We start from the raw sequence: 22065 nt of genomic DNA on the forward strand, positions 1-22065 counted from the left end.
TGGACGAGTCACAACTCATCCGCCTTGTTCTGAAACGGCCAGCTGGTAATAGAATAGCGAGTGGACTGCAGCTCGGCCGAGGCAGAATGTCAGTGTGTGTTTGTAATTGTTTAAACAGGGAGGTAAAACAGTTTAGCTTACGGCAGCAGAAACACATGTTGCTCTGAATGCCTGTGCAGCTGCTGCAGTCTGAAAACTCAATTAGCTTTAAGTGCTTTTAATGTTCGGGTTTCCTTTGTTATTGATCCGAATTGGCGAGTCGTGCAACCCTGAGAGTAGAATAACATTTACATCATCATCTTTAACTGAAGTGCTTTTTTTTCTTGCGCTGCTAAACCTTTTCAGCAGCCGGTGATTTGTAGCCTTTTAGCGATAGCTTGCAGACAAATGCTGCAGCTTGAGTGTGTGCACATGCCCGTGTGCGTTTGTCCTCTATTTGTGGTAATTATATTTGACCCTGGCCAATTGGCACCTGTGGCTACCAGCACCACTCTGTCCTCCACCCGGCCGCTATCTCTCTATCAGGCGCTGTTAGAGAAGTGATTTATTTTGGCCGCAGCAGAATGCTACTTTAGCTGCAAAGTTAGGTCAATCAGGGCTTTTTTTTCTCCCTTTCACTGAGGGGAGAATGGTGGTCCATGCTAGGCCTGCACCATATTGGAACAAAACTGACACCAAAATATACATTTTTTACAATTTATATTGCAAAATGAAAACATACAGGAATTTAGAACCTACATCTTTTTACATTTTAAAGTTTTAGGAGTCTGGATTTATAAACATTGTCTTCTGCCGTTCCTCCCTCAGGGAGAGAAGGGAACTAAAGAGGCAGCGAGGTCAACACTCCGAGCTGAAATGAAAAACCTTTTACATCACATCACATTCATATTGTGACGCTTATTTAGCAAAATATGCCAAATGAATTGCCAAAACATATATTTTTTTTTTCACATCAAAGTCCAATATCTTCGTCTGGATTTATAAACATTGTCTTCTAGTAAAAAAAGTCATTCATAAACTCACTGGTTGTATTGATATGAAAGAAAAGAAGTCACACAGTCTGTGCCGGTTGACCGTTCACCAGGAGCCCGTTCCTCCCTCAGGAAGAGAAGGGAACTAAAGAGGCAGCGAGGTCAAGGTGAGGGCTGCTGGAAAGCTTAACGTCGGGTCCAGGAGACACTTTCCAAGACCTCCTAAAATAGCCGGTCTACAGGGAAATAATCTCCTGGGGAGAGGCTCCTCCCGCACGGAGTAAATGTCAATAAAGGAATCAGAAATACTGGATTAGTCATGAATGTCGATGCTGAAACAACATATGGTGCAGCTGCAGCTAGGTGGGAGAAATAACCGATGCTTTGTTGAAGGAAAGTCTATAATCGATCATTAATACAACAGGCTGCCCAATGTTTAAAGTTACTGCTACTTAATATTCATGCACAATGTTTGTTTACATTCAACATCTGCGACCAAGAAATAAAGAAAGAAATAAAACCTCCACCGGCTTTTCTAAAAGCTGTTGTCTGGGAACACTTTGGATTTCATGAAGTCGATGGTAAAGAAGAAGACGTAAAGTATGTAGGCAACGCCACCATAAGAAATCATATCGGCTGTTTCCACCACGAACTAACGTTAACAGGGAAAAAAAACAGTGATGCATCAAGAGTTGTTTAATAATCAAATCGTGTCCCTGTGAATCGTAAGCGAATGTTAAGGTGGCCGACGATTCTGGTCAAACGGCAGCAAAAAGCAATCTTTGAAAGTGCAGTACTTCTCTTACATGGAAGAGGTTTACGTTGTGATTTCAAGTGAGTGTTTAAGCTTTTCGTTGACTGCTTTTGCAGTTTGTGACGAGTAAAGAAAATATGGAAATATAAATAACTACAAGAAGGAGGCAAAGCAGGAATAAGCGCTGAATAAATGAGGTGGATAATGTCGGGGAGCATGAAACGGAACAAATCAAGCTTCCTGTGGCTCCATTCTCGCAGCCAACACACATCTGCTTACGTAAACGTTTTATTACAAGAGGTATATTGTCCTGCTGGTGATGGCTGCATTCCTGCCAGAGGCTTTGTGTGTGTGTGTGTGTGTGTGTGTGTGTGTGTGTGTGTGTGTGTGTGTGTGTGTGTGTGTGTGTGTGTGTGTGTGTGTGTGTGTGTGTGTGTGTTGTGGCGGCGGTCACAAGACCGAGGCAGCTTAAAGCGAGGAGTTTATAACAACATGAGGAAACCACTAAGTGGTCATTGAGGAAACTGCTAACCATTAGCATCGCTGCTACAGAGTGTGTGTGGCTGCTTGTTAAAGCCAGTCTGTATGCCATACCACATGCAGCTTTGGTTCTTAGTTAAACATCTGGTCCCTATAGGACCTCTATACAGTACGGTGTCTCCGTGTGAGGGGCCTGTCCCTCAGGAAACCCAATTTGCTGTCGGCTGTGTCTGCCAGCCTGTCAGCAGGCCTCTGGGGCTCACTGCTGCTAAGCCTGTATGACCAATCAGAGGAACACTTCACCAGCCAAGGACTGAGAGAGGGAGATGGTGTTCACACACTCAATGTATTTATTACTGCTCCACAATGTTATTACTTTTATTACAGGCTTTGTTCTGGCTGCAGCTCAGAGCAGTCTTTTTGTTCTCTCCACTTTTCTGTTCATCTTCATCACCCTCCTCTTTCTTTCAGCCTTCATTTGGACGAGTAACAAGCTATGATAGCCAGGTTGGACACTATGATTGGAGGGGAGTTGCCATCCGCCTTGTTAACCTGCCATCCCCCTGTCCTTCCCCATGTCCATCCCCATGTCCACCCCCATGTCCACCCCCATGTCCACCCCTCTGTCAATCCCCCTGTCCTTCCCCCTGTCCATCCCCATGTCCACCCCCATGTCCACCCCCATGTCCATCCCCATGTCCACCCCCATGTCAATCCCCCTGTCCATCCCCATGTCCATCCCCCTGTCCATCCCCATGTCCATCCCCCTGTCCACCCCCAATTCCATCCCCATGTCCACCCCCATTTCCATCACCCTGTCCATCCCCCTGTCCATCCCCATGTCCATCCCCCTGTCCATCCCCATGTCAACCCCCATGTCCACCCCCATTTCCATCACCCTGTCCATCCCCCTGTCCATCCCCATGTCCATCCCCCTGTCCATCCCCATGTCAACCCCCATGTCCATCCCCATTTCCATCTCCCTGTCCATCCCCCTGTCCATTCCCCTGTCCATCCCCCTGTCCATCCCCATGTCAACCCCCATGTCCATCCCTATTTCCATCTCCCTGTCCATCCCCATGTCCTTCCCCATGTCCTTCCCCCTGTCCATCCCCATGTCCTTCTCCATGTCCATCCCCATGTCCTTCCCCATGTCCTTCCCCCTGTCCATCCCCATGTCAACCCCCATGTCCATCCCTATTTCCATCTCCCTGTCCATCCCCATGTCCTTCCCCATGTCCTTCCCCCTGTCCATCCCCATGTCCTTCTCCATGTCCATCCCCATGTCCTTCCCCATGTCCTTCCCCATGTCCATCCCCATGTCCACCCCCATGTCCACCCCCATGTCCTTCCCCATGTCCTGCCCCATGTCCACCCCCATGTCCATCCCCATGTCCACCCCCATGTCCTTCCCCATGTCCATCCCCATGTCCACCCCCATGTCCTTCCCCATGTCCTTCCCCCTGTCCATCCCCCTGTCCATCCCCATGTCCATCCCCATGTCCTTCCCCCTGTCCATCCCCATGTCCTTCTCCATGTCCATCCCCATGTCCATCCCCATGTCCTTCCCCCTGTCCATCCCCATGTCCTTCTCCATGTCCATCCCCATGTCCATCCCCATGTCCATCCCCCCGGCAGCAGACAGAGATCAGGCCTGGAATATGTCCGTCTAGTTGGACTCATTGATCCTTGTGAGTTTGAATCTATGACCCTCTGCTGTGTATTGATGGTGCTGTCCTTGGTGCTGAAGTAGCAGACTGACTTTTTTGTCACTTTCGTCTTGGATCTATACTATTCTGTAAACAACACTCTGAGCTGAAATGAAAAACCTTTTACATCACATCCCATTCATATTGTGACGCTTAATTACCAAAAAATATTTATTTTTTTCACATCAACGTCCAATATCTTTTTCTTCTTGGAAAACAAAATCTGATGAATGCTTCTAACAGCTGGTATCAACCAGTTTCAACCAATAATATTATGACATCCATCCATCAATCAATTGGCAGCTTTATGTAGTACAGCGCTGGAGAAGGTGGTGAGTTAATCCTTTCATCCATCAAATCAAACTCCTCCCAACATGGTGTCCCACCTGCCTCTCCTGCATCACTGGGAAACATGTCTCCATACGGAACATCGGAAATGACGTCTCAGCTCCACTTTAAGGCTCAAATGTAATGAAAGTGTCGGACGCACATGTTTAGAAGTACACCCAAATGCTTTGACGCTGCTACTCCGTCGTGTTGGATCGTCAAAGTGATAAAAGATGATTTTTTTATGCAGCTGCATTATCTGTTTGAAGAGAGATAAAAGGAATCAAAAGATAAGAATTTTCTCCAGAGGGTGACATTATTTAAAGAAATACATTATTAATCCATAATAATACTAAGGCGGCGGTAGCTGACAGCAGCTGTCACTGGTTCATGTGAATGTAGTTTTATTTTGATAGCGTGGTGGTGGACCAACAACAGAGGACAGCAGTTATCCCAAGAAACAGCAACATCAGGAAGAAGGACCACGAGAAGACCAAGGGCTTCCTCTGCCTCCCCATTGTTCCTCCTTGATGATGCAGCTCCTTTTTATCCACCAGGGGCTAAAATTGTACGTGGAGGACAGCAGGCATTTTTGGCAGACAGCCATCTTGGTTTCCTCATTTTTTGTATTTTTGATCCAGCACCATCAGTCTTCAGGCTGGTTCAAACTGGGCCTAATTGGATGTATTAGTGCTGAGTGCTAGCAGGGGTTCTCTGTGTTTCCGATTCATCATGAGCAGACTTCCTAAATGGGCAACTCAGCCCAGCACAGTGGGGGGAAACAGCCCCAGGGATGGGCCCCCTTCCCTGGAGAGGGGATGAGGACCAAGAGCCTGTCAGTGGTGGTGGTCTCCTGAGAGCGTCTGCATAAAAAACCTCCGTTGCTCGTGTGGAGAGATGGAGAGAGGCTGGCGTGTGCAGACATATGTTTAACTGAGTCAGACCCTCCAGACAGCCTTTGCTAATGTGATCCCAGAGTGACAGCCCTACAGCTAATAATGATGGATTCCAATCCATAATTTATCAGTTCTGGTGATCATATTTCCAATTATACACTGATGGCCTGTAGTTATAGGTGAGGTGAACTATTGTTTTCATGTCCAGTTGTTTAAAGGCCTGTAATAAGAAGAGACACTGTTTTTTCTTTACAGCCATTTAGAATGTCAATTACAACCCCATGGAGAGAATCCGGTAGATTTATCTTCCGGCGCCACTCTTGCAGACGTATTGTTATATAGGCTGGTGGATTTGAACAGGCCATGGCTTCTGTTTTGATACAGCGTGCCACTGGGCATGCAGGCTGCTGAATTAGATATCAGCCTGTTCCCTTCAGATTTGTCAAACTGATGCTCTGCACATTACGGCACAGCCACAGTACAAAGACACAGAAAACATATGATCTCAAATCCCTGTGTGTCTGCAGCCTCCTGTCCAGGCTGACATCCCTCTGCACTGCCTCTTACAGTTTGTATTCCCCTCACACGGCCTTCTTTCCGCCCACACCGCCTCTAATTGACTTTTACAGCGCTCCTGCTTTTAAAAAACGGTGGGCTGTCAGGCCAGGAAGGCCCTGGCTGGCGTTTTATGCAGCTGTAGAAAGGTCAGAGTCGGAGCTAAGCGCCGTGGTCGACCTCTTTCCTCTACAGTAGTAAATCCTCCGACTCTAGTGGTGGAAATGATGATGTAGTCACCCATTGGTATGTAGATTTTAACCGTTGCCACCTGTCTGTCTCTACATGTCGGCCCTGTGGTAGACTGGTTACCTGTCTGTCTCTACATGTCAGCCCTGTGGTAGACTGGTTACCTGTCTGTCTCTACATGTCAGCCCTGTGATAGACTGGTTACCTGTCTGTCTCTACATGTCAGCCCTGTGGTAGACTGGTTACCTGTCTGTCTCTACATGTCAGCCCTGTGGTAGACTGGTTACCTGTCTGTCTCTACATGTCAGCCCTGTGGTAGACTGGTTACCTGTCTGTCTCCACATGTCAGCCCTGTGGTAGACTGGTTACCTGTCTGTCTCCACATGTCAGCCCTGTGGTAGACTGGTTACCTGTCTGTCTCTACATGTCAGCCCTGTGGTAGACTGGTTACCTGTCTGTCTCTACATGTCAGCCCTGTGGTAGACTGGTTACCTGTCTGTCTCTACATGTCAGCCCTGTGGTAGACTGGTTACCTGTCTGTCTCTACATGTCAGCCCTGTGGTAGACTGGTTACCTGTCCAGGGTGTACCCTGCCTTCGCCCAATGACAGCTGGGATCGGCTCCAGCCCCCCGCAACCCTGAATACAGGATAAACGGTGGACGATGACTGGATGAATGGATGGATGGATACATATAATATACCAAAAATAATTCCTCACTCGCCTGCCCAGTATCTTAGCTGTTTGAGGACTGCACTCTTCTGGAATTCGGATGTCGATCCTGGACTCTGCTGTAACAGCCTGGATACTGGATACAGAATATCCACAGAAGTACAACTGTGGGTGGAGGTAGAGTACTCACTCTGGATGAAGGGGAGGGTGGAGCACGTGGCTGGAGAGGACGGACCCTATGTGGGTTCATGAGATTTTTACGTGAGAGGAAACATCTCAGCGAATACGATCATTTGGTCCAATTTGCTGACACTCCCATTGTAAAGAATTCAAAAAATAGTGAGGCTGCATGCAAAGGTGGCGCCTGATCTAATCACATGAATGCACGGACACATGTGGACTGGAGGAGCCGGGGATCAAACTGCCCATCTTCCAATAACAGGAGGATCGATCCATTTCAAATACACGTGTGTTTATTATCAACACCAACCGCTTACTGAAGCTACTGCAAGATGAAAGTCACCAAATAACATGGTCACTTGTTAAACTGAAACACCTGCTGCCCTGAAACAGTTGTGATCTTGACTGAATACTGTAGAAGAATCGATTGTGATGTAAAAACATGTAACAATATCAAGCGTAGCGTTAGTTCTGGCAGGCCACGACGTCAAGCTCTAAATCAGCAGCAACAGCGTAGCTGTCAAACCGAGGAGATCAGCTGACGGCTCAGCTGACTCTCCGTGCTCGCTTCCTATTGGGAAATTGCATTCAGAGCGCGTTATTTAAACTGCTCTAGCCTGACCTCCCTCGTTGCTTCCTCTGCCGGCGTTTTCAACCCACCTCCACCCCAGCTCCTCCCGTCATCTGTTATGTACCTTACCATTGTTCTTGTTGGTTGCTCTGCTCTGTCTGGGGGTTTTCTTTGCTGCTACGCTTCCTGCTTATGCCGTTCATGATGGCTCATGAAGGGCAGGAAGGTGCTCTTCCTGCCTCAGGCTTTCCACGCAAGCGCGTGGAAGAGCAGGGAGTCCCAGAACAGTACCATACCGCCAAATGAAACTTGTGCAAATAAATAAAGATTCTTTTTGACAAAGTGGTCCTGACTGAAAAACGGTTATAATTCAATGTTTAACTCGTCTGGATGGCTGGTACAGAACAGTGTGTTTCCACATGTCATAATACTGGGTTTTTGCTGTTGGTACAAAATAACTCCGTGTACTTGAAACTGATGCAACAAGTATCAAACTGTGACTATGTCACTGCCAAATAACTTGACAAAGACAGAGCAAAATGTTTTGGCAAAGATTTAAGGAGCATTTTTACAGTTTTTCTCGATTGTTTACACACATTTTCTGAAAGCATGCCTAATACTCTCAGAACTCTACACACAAATCAAAAAAACACACACACAATGGGCAAAACCCCTCAATTCTCCTGCAAAATGAAACTTTACATTCAAAACAATGTTATTTCTTCTCAAAATGGTATTTTGTTTTCAAATGACACACACAAACCATCATATGAATAGACATTTATAAGAAGCAGTTGAACACTGATGTGCTCAATGTAAAACACGATGAACACTTCTTCTCCATTTACCATAATGACTTAGGCCTTTTTTTGTTCAGTGTTACACTCACTACAGACAGTACATACATAAATGTGTTGTAAAATATTTTAGAATATTGTTTTTATATATTTTATTTTTCCCACAAGAATACTGTAATGTAAACAGTTTTCATCCCAACCAACACAAAGTTGCATATACAGTGTTCTACATACAAAACCAGAAGAATTTACTGTATACAGTTACAAAAACAACAACTATCCCGCATCCTCTCTTCTGTTTCGGTCTGGCCACAGCACCTCATCCACATCACAGGCAATGCAAGCGATGGCCGAGCAGCGGGGGAAATATCGCCTAGCATGGCAAATCCATGCTAGGCTCCTCCTCGTCTCTCACTCCTCTGGCTCTGCCTCTGTTGCCAATGTTGGCATCCATTGCTCCAAAACAGAAGAGCTCACCTGTTACCCTTTTATGCTAATGCTCTGATTGCAAATTGTAAAACTGTGTTGCAGGTGTTTTCCCATGTGATGAGTCAGTGTGCATAGTAGGGAAATTAACTTTAGAATTTTGAATGGCAGTGTGTTCCTTGTGAAAACAAGAGATTTTCTTCATGAAAATTGTGCCAAATGCAGAGAATTGTGTGTAGTGTTTTGAAAAAAGTGTGTTTTAAAACTGCAATTTGAGTGTAAAGCCGGAATTGTGCTTGCAGTTTAGCAGAGTTTGTTGTTGGTGCATGAGTTGCATGTTGTGGTCATTGTGTCTCAAGTACCAGTATTTGTGTGTAAACAATTGAGAAAAACTGTAATATTGTCATTGTGCAACACAGGGAAGCACAACGACATGCAGTCGTAGATACACAAGACAAAAACAACTGGCTGGCAGATAACAGACCAGAATCTAATTCATGGACATTGTCCATTGACTTATATTTGGGCACCAAACATCACTGACGTTTGTATTCTTGCAGCTACTTTGCATCCTTGAACAGCAGCGTCCACCTAAAGCAGCCTAAAACAAAGTGCTGAATCCAAATAGGTGTGGGAAGACTATTACCAAACGTTGTGTTGTAGTAGCCTGCAGCTGTGTGAATATCTTACCCCGCAGCATTAACCCCCATCCTCAACCTGCACTGCAATCAATTTCTCTGCAGCTGATACATTTTTCTGGTCTTAAGAGCTCACAGTGTGAACGGCTCGCTCGTTCTTCTTCTTCTCTAAATGCCTGCCAACAGGGTGAATCCAGCACTAACTGGGTCTTTCCCCGAGGTCAGGAGCCCCCCAAACTGCTTGTCGGCTTATTTTGCCCCGAGCTAATTAGGCCTCAAATATCTCCCACCTCTCCTTTATTCATCCCATCCTTGAAATATTCACACACTAATTGTTCCGCTCAGCTGGTCGCTGTTATGGTGCGTGTTGGTAATCAGAAAGGCAAATGAGAATCCTTCAGCCATGACTCACACATTAAAGCCATCACAAATACAATATAGTCGACCTTCATTCAAAATGGCGGCACTCTCCTTCCTTAGATGAACTATTAGGATCAGTGAACCGGGGACTTATGGCTGACCTCATTATGATTATTGTTTCATGTGTTGGAGATTGCGTCGCCGTAATGATGGCGCTTAATTAAATGAAACGGCGGTAAGCGCTGAATGGTGGTGGTCGTGGTGTCTCTCTGTTCTCCTCTGTCGTGCTGCATCGCCTTTTCGTGTGCCGGGTCACCTCTGATGTGCTGGCGAAGCAGAAACGTCTTTATTGGATCTAAGCCGACCCCGGGTTCACCACGGAGCCCCAGACCTGGCACAGGGAGCTTTATCAACTCTTGGAGATTCCCCAAGCGTCAGACTAAAACCCTACAGGGCTCTTCAAATAAACCAGGGAAGTCTGAGCCAGGAAAGACAACAAGAAGAAGAATGTCTCCTTACAGCTGAATGGAAGGAGAGGAGGAGGAGGAAGGAGGAGAGTTGAAGGAGGAAAGGCAGAAAGAGTTATTCAGTTGATGTTCCTGAGGCATCCAGATCAGCTCTGGCGGCTAAGCCTCGTCATTAACAGCTTTAGAATTAATTAGCCGTTATTAAGCCTTGTTTTACTGGAGGAGCTACAAATATTTAATCGCTGTTTGGGTGATATCCTGTGTGTTGTGTTGATAGTGTGAGAATGATTCTGTTATGTTTCACAGTTATTAAAAAACAGTTTAGTTATGTTGTAGTCACAGTGGCGTCCTGCTTTTTAATGCTAGACCTTTTCTTTATTTTTCTTTTCTGAAAGAGCAAACCCACTTGTAGGTTGACGGGTGTATAGGTCAACAATATAGAACAAAACAAACAAAGATAAAATAGTGTCTTTCCTCTTTTTTTCTGCATTTGTGTGTGTCATTTTGAGTCTTTTAATTAATTTTATGCATCTGTATTTCTATGTATTTATTCAATAATTTACTGGATGGATGGAAGGATGGATGGATGGATGGATGGATGGATGGATGGATGGATGGATGGATGGATGGTGGATGAATGAGTCAGCGTTCTCCTTACCGTCATCCTGACATTTTTGCATCAGAACCAGAGGAAACAGTCCTGTGTCTGTGGTCCCCCAGAGGTCTAGATAGTAGCTCACATTAGTCCAGAGACCAGACCAGACTATGTGGAGAAACCAGAGACTGTCTGTGGTCCCCCAGAGGTCTAGATAGTAGCTCACATTAGTCCAGAGACCAGACCAGACTATGTGGAGAAACCAGAGACTGTCTGTGGTCCCCCAGAGGTCTAGATAGTAGCTCACATTAGTCCAGAGACCAGACCAGACTATGTGGAGAAACCAGAGACTGTCTGTGGTCCCCCAGAGGTCTAGATAGTAGCTCACATTAGTCCAGAGACCAGACTATGTGGAGAAACCAGAGACTGTCTGTGGTCCTCCAGAGGTCTAGATAGTAGCTCATATAGTCCAGAGACCAGACCAGACTTTGTGGAGAAACCAGAGACCTTCTATGGTAGAAACAACAAGGGTCTCTGCTGTATTTATGTTAGCAAAGCCTAGCCTACATCAATCCAGACTCCATTCAGAAAACAAGCATTTTAAAGGTGTTTGCTTGTCTGATGCATTCAGCCTTCATTACTAATCATCATCATTATCTAGTTATTTCATCGTCCTTTTGATCAGTTTATTGCTATTTAATCACAGCTAAATAGTTTATTTGGATCCATCCAGCTGTGTGGTTTGCTATACACAGTGAATACAGCTTTGTGAAATTACCTCCAGCCATGAGTAACGTAATGTCTTTGATGTCTACATGGAGGCAAGTCCCCCCTTCTCTACTATCTATTACAAGTGAATAAACAGAGATTATCCTGCGGTCAAACTTGCATGAGTAAGATGGGGTGGACATTTGCTTCATGTTTGGTGTGAACACACCATAACTTTGATTCTTTCACTGCGGTGTTAGTCAGTATGCTCTGTCTTCACTCCCCTCCTCCTCTGCTGTCCCCTGCAGGCTGTGCTTGGAGGCGAGGGACCCCTACTGTGGCTGGGACTTCAGGCAGCGCAGATGCACCACACTGGAGGACTGCTCCAACATGAGCCAGTGGAAGCAGAACATCACCGTCTGTCCGGTAAGAGGAGCTCACGTCACTGCAGCCCGTACTGTAAGACATGGTGTCACATGTGTCCTCATGAGACTCGTTCACATGTCATAGTGGTTGGCATCATCAATGACTAATGAGCTCTCAGTGTGGATGTCAGCTACGAGACAGGGTAGAGGAGGAGTAGAGGAATTGGACCGAAGTGAAATGGATTAGATTCCATTAAGATCAACTGGATTGAATTTGGCTGAAGTGAAGTGAATTGCAGTAAATTTATTCCCCCATGGTCCTATGAAAACTCTCCCTCTTACAAGTCCTGTCTGGCAGCACAGCTCTAAACCTACTGCTGCTGTATCCACTCTGAGCAGTCACCGACTCTTAGGCAGTTTTAACTCTTTAAACAAAAACTGTGACACCACCGACCTCATCGTACGAACTTTGATGATTAAGTTCAGTTAGTTAAGTAAAACTAAAAACGGCATCCAAACTCTGAAAGAGGACTTGGAGTAACTTGCGTTACAGTTTAGATTAAATTAAAAATGGTCTTTAGTTCACATCTCCGGTAATATTGGGCTCTTATTTAATAATATATGCAAAGAAATAATTAAATTGATATTATAATCCTGTAAAACAAAATATAAGCTAACGTGCAGATTTAAGCTCGGACCAATCAACCAATAATATAATCACTGATGTTTGTTTTCCAGCTACGGAACCAGACAACCAATGGTGACTTCGGGCCCTGGGCGCCATGGCAACCCTGCAACAATGATGACGGCATGGATGGCGTGAGCTCCTGTTTGTGTCGCTCCAGGTCTTGTGACAGCCCCGGTCCACGATGTGGAGGGAAAAACTGTGATGGTCCCACCATTGAAGTCTCCAACTGCTCCAGGTAGACTGATTTTACCAAAACAACCATCACACATGACCATCATAGCATACAAATCAAATGTGTTTATGTTATGCACCTTTATTACAATAAAGGGTCAGACTAGCCTCCTGAGGATCACGAAATTCAAATAAAGAAAGAATAAATATGATAACTATGAATGCACTAGCTTGAAAGATGTTTTCAATTCAAGGAGAAAGAAGAGGAGAAATAAATGATTGTATTTTCTGAACAAAGGGGAAAGACTTGTGTTTTTGAGTATTTCTGAGCTTGATAGCAGAACGACGATGAGTAAAAAAAGTTTGAAACATGGTGATTATTGATTTGTTTACAATTTACAGAACACTTGACTTGAATATAAATATTCTCTTTAACTGGAAACATGGCGAAGGGAAAGAGGAATTTTGGCGCTGCAGGTGGAACTGTGAAACAGGCGAAATGTCTCAGTCGACATTTCTTTCTTTTCTTATGCTTTTCTTACAAAAATCAGATGACATCATATACATAAACCGCGGTGTTTCCATTCTCCTTCTTGGAACTCGTTGTGACCACCTCCTCCCTGATGACAAGCTCAGTAACAATGTGTAGTCTGAGATATTCATACCTTCATCTACAGCTGGATGAAATTGTGTCTCTAGGAGCTATTCTGGTTCATAATTTACATTGCTACCAGAGAGTAACTGCATTTGGGCATGGATTTAGGCTTTGACCTTTAAAAAAATGATATAACACATGAAAGGAAAGGGAAAAATAAAAGGTCCTCTTTAAAAAACGACAGAACAGAAAACTGCAGCACATTCAGAAATGCCAAAGAACCAGGGGAACAGAACACATTAAATCTTGTTCTTAAATCTTTATGCTGCCAGTTATTAAAGAATAATAGGTTTTAAAGTGAGTTTGCTGGCCTATAAATGACTTAGCAGCCTTGGGGCAGAATACATTTCTGATAGGCTTGAAGAATTTAAACCCAATAGGTCCCTTAGATCTTTAGGAGGCCGTTGGTGTGTAGAACCAAAGATCGGGTCAGAACCAAAGAGGAAAAATACAATAATATTAGTCCCACAGCAGCACATTTACATGATTACAGCAACAGAAGATTTCATAACAACAAAAAACGTATAATAAATATGTAAGTGAACAGTTAGAATATTACAATAAGAAAACATTTTTAACCATAGACAGACTAGGTGGTCGAGTTCACGTTATTGCACAATGAAATATGATATATGAAATATTGATACTGCTCAGAATATTGATGATTCACAGTGACCTATATTGATATTGGTATTGCTGAATGAATGAATGATTCATTTGTCAAGTGATTTATTTATTCATCTCTCTCCTGCACTTTTCCTTCATTAAAAGAAGCCATCATACCACTGTAACTGTAAACTGTATTCGTTGTCTGTTTTTTGTTTTTATTGAATTATATTAGTTTTAAACCATTTTTACAAAAATGTATCTTCATTGCACTTAAATGAACATAGAGCACCTCTCTGTGTTCAAAAGGTGCACTATAAATGGACATGCTTCCTCTAAAACAAAGCTGATGTTTGCTGGCTCGGCACACAGGACATTGAGTAATGTAATGTGACCTCTAACACCTTTGTGTCCCGGCTGACCTGGAAGCATCCACCTCAGGGCGCAATTTACACTGACAGAACACGAGAACGATGGTGAACATGAGGAATCCCATTAGAAAGTGTGGGAGGCGTGCAGGTTCTCCCTTTGACACATCTCATCGCCTCCGTCTGCAGGGGAATTGGCCAATCAGCCTGACAGAGAGCGGAGCAAAGAGTTTAGGCACCTTCATCCCGCCGGATAGCTACGCCAGATTTAATCCCTGGTGTCCAAATTGAATTGTGCTTTTTGCAGAAAGTGGCAATTAAATCATGAGAAGTGCTACCCGGGAACAAAGCACTTAAGCAAATTGAATGAATGTTTCACAGTCAGAATGGGCTCCTTGTGTATGTTTGCATTTCTGCTTCCAGAAACTCAGAGTCACAGTAATGATTAGAATTAGCTGTAGAAATAGAATAGAATTGGAATGGACATTCAACTATTGTTCAGTGCTCGGCTCATTTTCTGTAACCAGTGTAGCTTTAAAGAATGATGAAATCATCAAATTAGCAAGCCGGCAAACGAGCCACCCGTTCACTAGTTAGCGAGCTAGCTAGCTTGTGACTTCCACTCAGCAGTCGGCAACGATACATGTAAAGATGGCCGCCGCACTGACCATTCTGCTACTTTGAATTGAATGGGAACATCTGTGCTACTCCTACTTTAAATCCTATGGAACCATCATTAGAGGACACCCTGAATGGAAAGAACTCCGCTTGTGAAATGGGTTTGCTAACACTTTCCATGTGTCTGTTCTCCGTAGAAATGGAGGCTGGACGCCTTGGTCGTCATGGGGACAGTGCAGCACAACGTGCGGTACAGGCTTCGAGCTGCGCCAGCGTTCCTGTAACAACCCTTCCCCCCGACACGGCGGCCGTGTGTGTGTCGGGACAAGCAGGGATGAGAGGTGACGATGACTTATTTGATGTCTAAAATCAGTTTAATAGTTGTATATTATACTTTTGCAAGTCAAGTCTCAGCCTTGTCTCCCAAAAATGAATGAAATGAATTCCCACGCAGAGAAACTGCATTGTGAATCACGCTCCAAAGGAAACGTACAGTATGTTGTCATTGGTTATGTTTGCTATGTTTGTGTCCATGGAAGTCTGTTGCGGGAAGAGGTCTGCATCTTGGACAGCTCAGAAAACACAGATGTTTATGTGAAGTACTTTTGTTGCTAAAATTAAATTTTGTAATCCCTTTAAGCCAAACTATGATGTTGACTATGATCATGACTAAACATAACCAAGTCTGAAAAATGTGGTTTTAATGGAAGTTTATGGTACAAATTTTGTAGTTAACAGTAGCAACGTAACTTTGTTGTTCAATCTGACATTATACAGTAATAATGCACCAAAGTCAATCTCATTTATTATTCAGATGGGTCAGCTAGTGATAGCTAAAATAACGTTACATTGTGAAGGAACTTAGCAAAGTCAGCTAGCTAGCTAGCAAGACAAGCTAATGGCCTTGTTGGTGACGCACGAGATGAGAGATGAAGTTCACTTAGCGGTTTCAAGCTAAACTAAATGATACGACAACAAACCTACAACACACTTGAAAAAGTGTCTTTTTAATTGACAACATCATATGTGTAATTCATGCTCAATTGCAATGGGATACATATTTTTCTGTCCCGTGGTGGGCAGTGGAAGACTTCCCCTCTCTGTTGGATTACACGTTGAAGTCTACATCTCTCACTGCTGTTGTATCTTTGTTTCATTCCGTCCTCTCGAACTCCCCGCTTCCTCTCCTGCCACCGCCGTCCTGCACAGGTTCTGCAACGAAGGGGTGTCCTGTCCTCAGCCCATCTTCTGGTCCCCGTGGGGCTCTTGGACCAAGTGCAGCACCGAGTGCGGGGGAGGCGTCCACTCCAGGGTCCGCACCTGTGAGAATGGCAACAGCTGCCCAGGATGCGCTCTGGTAGGAAACACAAACAAACAGCCAACATCTGTCCGCCTCTACCACCACATTTAGTATTTCAAGGACAAAGGAAAACAGCTCTTTGCACAGTGACGAGCCGTTGCTGTGGCTTTGTAAGAAAATGTTAATCCACACGGGTGTGTCAGGAGGAACGTTAATGAAGTAAGAGCAACATCATTATCAAGGCGTAATGACAGCAGAGAGTGAAAGCATGTCCACATTTAACGGGTTGTTCCCAAAAGGTCCCTTTTTAAATGTCAATGAAATCTGTGACGCCAAGAAACAAAATGTCACATTTCTTCTTTTTTTCATGTGAAAATGCAAAATGATTACCGTGTGATGATTGGCACTCACCGTGGACGACCTGGAGGTCAGTTTCCACCAGGAACAGACGACTTCAGCAGATGTGCTTTTAGAGAAACAGGAGACGGCATTGTTTCCCATCTCGCAGTCAGAGATCGATACAAAGTTTATCTCATTTTTTAAAATTGATATAAAATTCCTCTAAATGAACAATTGGCGACAGCATCTCAAAAACAAATGTGTAATTATAAAACTTGTTTTGGTGTTCATGTTTCCTGCAGGATCCTAATGAATCTTTCCTCTATCACCACAATCTGTCCAACATTTCCATTCACACACAACAAATATCACAAGGTACTGTCTGACAACAACGGAGAAAGCACCATACAGAGAAATACAACCTTTTACTTAATGTCTTTTATTTTATTTTATGTTGGTTTTTCTGACGTGTATTGCTGCATATTGATCATGTTATCGGTGCAGCCACCAATCAAGTGATATTTGTTCTAAATCAGCTGATCTTCGTTCGGAAACATTTGATCGGCGCTCCCTTTCATTCTGATCAGAAGAGCCAATCAGATTTCTGAATTACCATGTTTTCAATACTTGTTCATCTGCACTCAAGCCTGCTCTTTAATCTGCTCTGAGAACCGGCGAGCCCTGTGACGGCGAGCCCTGTGTGAGTGTGCGATGGGGCCGCTGTAAGCCTGTGTCCAGCCGTACAGCATGTTTGTCCAGCTGTGTCTCCATGGGGCTCGGCGCCACGGGGATCACCGCGGTGCATCCTGTCCGAACAGCTCGGTTGGTTAATAATAAACGTAAATGAACCTGTAGCTTGACTTGTGTAACTGGTCAAAAACGTCCTTATTAACCGTTGAATTCCGTGGTTTGGGATCTTATTAAAATGCTGCTTCCAGCATCGGCTCCATTCAGCCCACTGATGTGTCGGTACCGTTGGTACCCGCCGGGTTCAGAGATCCCCTCCCCTGATCCAATCTGTGTTGTGTTGTGTGTCTCATTCTGAAATCCTGCATCTCATCAGCATTGTTTAAATCAGCTAAACATTCATCCATGACATTGAAAATCTTTCAGATATAGCTACGCTTCGCTTTCTGAACACGACAAACTCTGACAACACCGGCACTCACATTTCCACCGTTGTCTTCCTTCTTCATGACACAATAACAAACAGAAAGATTAAGAAACGGTGTTATTTCTCTGTAGGGCTCTTTACACAATGTTGTCAGACACTTCTAATAACAATCTGAGCCTGTCAGTGAAAGAAACGAGCACTTTTCGTGGACGTACATCGACGGTGAGGAGTCGCCCTGAGCGATTACATTCAACCTGTTTAATAGCGGCTGTCTGCAGCCTTCTCCCTAAATACTGGATCTATCTTAAAAAACAATTGTCTCCATTAGTCGCCTCGGAAACACAGAAGTTACCCTTTAAAAGCCCTATGTCCAGAGAAACACTGCTAGTTAATTCAAATCTGGGGTCCAGAATCTCCTTTTACACAAAACATTTGCCACCTTCTCATTCAGGAGTACAAGGCCTGTAACCTGGAGGCGTGTCCAGAGGTGAAGAGGAACACGCCGTGGACCCCCTGGATGCCCGTCAATGTGACCCAGGGCGGAGCTCGTCAGGAACAGAGGATGCGCTACATGTGCCGGGCCCACCTGTCTGACCCCCACGAGCTGCAGATCGGACGCAGGAAGGTGGAGACGCGCTTCTGTCCCAACGACGGGACGGCGGCCTGCGATACGGACAGTAAGTGGAGCAGCTGACTGCCACACTGAGGACGTTTCTGCATGTGGGGGAATACGGGTTACATTATCATACACCTCACATATTGGAAGTATAAATTGCACTGCTCACACGAATCTGATGGTCGTTATGTCAGATCACGTGGTTATGAGCCATAATGGCTTGACATGACATGACAGACTACATATTGGTCGTCGACCAATCATCGCTGCTTGTCTTCCTCCACGTGTGTGATGTCATCCCTACTCTGTGGTGATAGTCCATCCAGGAAACATCAAGGAGGCGGGGCTGTTGCTGCCGTAGTAACATAAATGTTTCCTGGTCCGTCCTCTTGCTCATCACCATTGTGTTTGTGCAGATCACTCTCTTATTGATCAAAGTGACGGCCGTGACAGAACATGGAAGGCAAAAAGAACAAAAACGTACCTACCAGGAGGACAGCGTGAGGCGTCCCAGACACAGCGATGGTTGTCATCTACTATAAAAGAAATAGATGAAATGATTTACGAACTTTTCTGCTTCAATCCATATTTGTTGGCGTTTTTCGAAAACAACATTTTCACTGTGGTCAACAAAACGTTTGTTTGAATGTAACAAAAGAAAAAAAGACATTCTGGACAGCTCTTTTGTTTGTTTCTCACTTACGGAGTCAGGGCTGAGTAAGAACAGACAGAGAGGATGGTGAGAAAACTTCACCTACAAGCAAACTCCTTTAATGAAATGAGACATTCCTTCGTGAAGAAACGCTGTAACAAGGAGCACGGGTTGATTTTAGCCGTTGGTGGTTTTAGATGTCCAGCAAACATTAGCGTCCTCTTGTTTAACGTCATCCAACTAAAGATCATTGTCTGTGACTCAGTCGGAGTGTCTCAGCACATGTAGGCCTCCAGACAGTGTTGCCAGGTTTACGATAATTATCGTATTTGTACGATAATTTTGTCCTCTGTACGAAGAAGAAGCAGAGCCGGTCTGGAAGAAGAAGCGCTGAAAATGAGTGAACATGTTAGATGCTATTCAACACTAGAGTGACTATAGCGCATCAATAGACTTGTTATTTTGGTTATGACACGTGTACGATAATATCCCTCAAAATACGATAATTTTATGTCTCTGGTACGATAATCCTACATTTCTCACCTGGCAACACTGCCTCCAGAACTCTATTACATGGTGTCAGTACTGAACCTGAGGGGATAAAGATTGTCCTGATGCCTTCTTTCTTCTAACAGCATCCAACTGAAGGAGTTTTCTCCTTTCACGTTGCAGAGAAATTATAACAGTTAGTTTACTTTTGGACAGTAATCCTCATCCCTGAAATGTAATTAACTGGATTTAAAAAGGGAGTCGGTGGAAAGAAAGTTGAGCAGAAAATCGAAAAAACATGTGTTAGGAAATGTCAGTAGGAGTTGTGTGTTTGTGTGTGTACAGAATCACAAACAGTCCAGCATCACGCCATAGAAACAGAACAGAATGTCTGCCTTGTTAGCTTGAAACCGTTAAACCGGCACTGCTGCTGCTCTGCTCACTTCTGTATCCAGTGTAGCACTAAAGAATGACAGAATTAGCAAGCTAGCTGACTAGCCAGCGGTCTGCTATTAAGGTCCGTTAACTAGCTAACTGCTTTGACCATCCTGTCTACGTTGATGTGAATGGGAATGTCCGATCTACTCCTGTTCTACTTCTATGCACCACACAGAAATACTGCTGTATGAACACAGAGAGGAGAGACCTGTTAGACCTACATGCCGTTGGTCTAAGAGGTCTAATAGGTGTCACACACACACACACACACACACACACACAGGGTCACACTCCACTGCTCTCCACTGGTGGCTTTTTCATGCCCCCCTCTCCTGAATCGATTACTTGCCTCCCCTGTCAGCCTCCTGGGGGGCCGCATCGCCTCAACAAACTGATGAAACACCGACAGCAGGGAGCGCTGGGATCCATGAGAGGCACACACAGAGTCTGAGAGGAGGACAGAGAAATATGCCTGCTGGCAAAGTCACAAACACTGGATGACTCAGAGAATCTGCATGCTTTAGGACTTTCCGTCTGACAGCGCTGCATCTATGTGACGTTAACCTGGAGATGTTCTTCCTCTCTGCAGCTCTCGTCGAGGAGCTCCTGAAGACGCCGGTGGTGAGAGTGGCGGGTGCCGGCTGGTCGTCATGGGAGACCTGGTCCAGCTGCTCACAGAGCTGTGCCAAAGGCTACCGCACCCGTCGGCGAAGCTGCTCCGGGCCGGAGGGAAAGAGCGCCCCCGTGGCGTGCCGAGGGTCGCCAGTGGAGTACCAGGACTGTAACGTCCAGGCATGTCCTGGTGAGTGACGACACACCCAACCCATGTCCATTCATGCTCACTTCAGGCCTGTTACTATAAAAACACAATATCTTTCCCCATTCGTTCTACACTTTCTAACCCATGCTGTGAACTGTGAACAGCAGAAACGTATTAGTTACAGGGCCATAACATCTTTTTTTTAATTAAAGAACAATAAAATATATTGATTTTAACATGTTCAGTTGTTTGGATTACTGGTGTGTTACAATCTGATGGATAAAAGATTTTGACAACAAACACTAAATGGGATCTTACAGTTTGATTTCCCCCTTTATAATGAAACACGGAATATTTAGAACAAACAGCGCCATTAGTTCTTTTTTTAAATCACCAAATAAGGCATTTTTAGATTTAAATTGGAAATATCATGGCAGTTGATCGCCTCAAATACACTTCATGTGCTGTTTTTTTTACTCTCATGTTGGTTCAACAGTCTTGTTTTCTAACTGCTTAAGTATACTGGTTCATAAAAAAAATACACTGAGAGACAGAGAAAAGTCAATGGTGGCAGTAAATGCTGCTGCGTGGATCATTAGCTTCATTAGCTTCTGCTTACTGGCAGCTGCAGCAGTGCAGTGAGAGTCTGGATGAAGTTCTCTATCTAACCAAACCATAGTAAGCTGAATGGGCAGGACTGAGACTGGTATTAGACTGGCATTAGAAAAAGATCCTCTGAATGACTGCTACATTTGTGATATGTTTAGTCTATTTCTTTAGTGTATTTAAATGTTAGTTGTTGCTGGAATCCATAGTGGCTAGCTTAGCAACTGATACATGTAGCCTGAGGCCCGATCGCACCAAGACACGTAGCAACAGGTGCAGTTGTTTCAAAAATGCCCCTTGGCCGAGGGCGTTGGGCGACCCAGCTAATGGTTATATGTAGCGGGTTGGTGATGGATTCAAGCCGACCAAGATGCATTATTTGTATTTGTATATACAGTATATATATATATATATATATATATATATATATACAATAAATTCAAATAGGGGTCAAATGTCTATATGTCAAGTGTTCCAAAAAGTGCAAAGTTAAAGTGAATACGTATATCATCTGGGTAATTACATGAGACCTGCTGTCTTTAATTCTTATTGTTCCATATTGATATTTGCCAGGTCGAAACCCTTATAAATGTGGTTCATCCGATTCAAATGAGAGTCTGGTGTTTGTGAGCAGCCAAGCAAAGACATGGAGGTCGGAAACGGTTCATTTCTCCCCTTTTAAATACACATTTGTGAGTCAGTCAGCAATCAGCGAGTCAGACACTCAGCCAGGTAAACAGTCAGTCAGCTGGCTGGCTGGGAGAGCTAAGTGGTCACAGTGTGCTGTACCTCACCTGTCGCACTAATCCACTCAGCTAATACACCAGCCTGCAGCCCTGTGACGTTACCTGGCAACACCACCTCTCTCCGTGAGTTAGTCCACCAACCAGTCAATTAGTCAGTCACCCTCCACCCATTAGATCAGAGGCATGAACGTTCCATGGGAAGACTAAATCAATGCAAGTGAATCAGGACAAAGACAGAAA

At 44.5% G+C, this 22065-nt stretch overlaps 1 protein-coding gene across 10 annotated transcripts in view; it reads left to right on the forward strand.

Moving 5' to 3' along the window:
• Window positions 1–22065, forward strand: part of sema5ba (sema domain, seven thrombospondin repeats (type 1 and type 1-like), transmembrane domain (TM) and short cytoplasmic domain, (semaphorin) 5Ba) — a 198935-nt gene that overhangs the window by 158368 nt on the left and 18502 nt on the right. For all 10 annotated transcript variants that reach the window (XM_084022574.1, XM_084022573.1, XM_084022575.1 and 7 more), the window contains 6 exons: window positions 11603–11720; window positions 12398–12582; window positions 14963–15106; window positions 15975–16122; window positions 17970–18195; window positions 20303–20515. In XM_084022574.1, the coding sequence (XP_083878700.1) occupies window positions 11603–11720; window positions 12398–12582; window positions 14963–15106; window positions 15975–16122; window positions 17970–18195; window positions 20303–20515 (1034 nt within the window). The remainder of the gene's footprint in view (window positions 1–11602; window positions 11721–12397; window positions 12583–14962; window positions 15107–15974; window positions 16123–17969; window positions 18196–20302; window positions 20516–22065) is intronic.

Source organism: Eutrigla gurnardus (genome assembly GCF_963514095.1).
Source record: "Eutrigla gurnardus genome assembly, chromosome: 12".
Classification (NCBI taxonomy): Eukaryota; Metazoa; Chordata; class Actinopteri; order Perciformes; family Triglidae; genus Eutrigla; species Eutrigla gurnardus.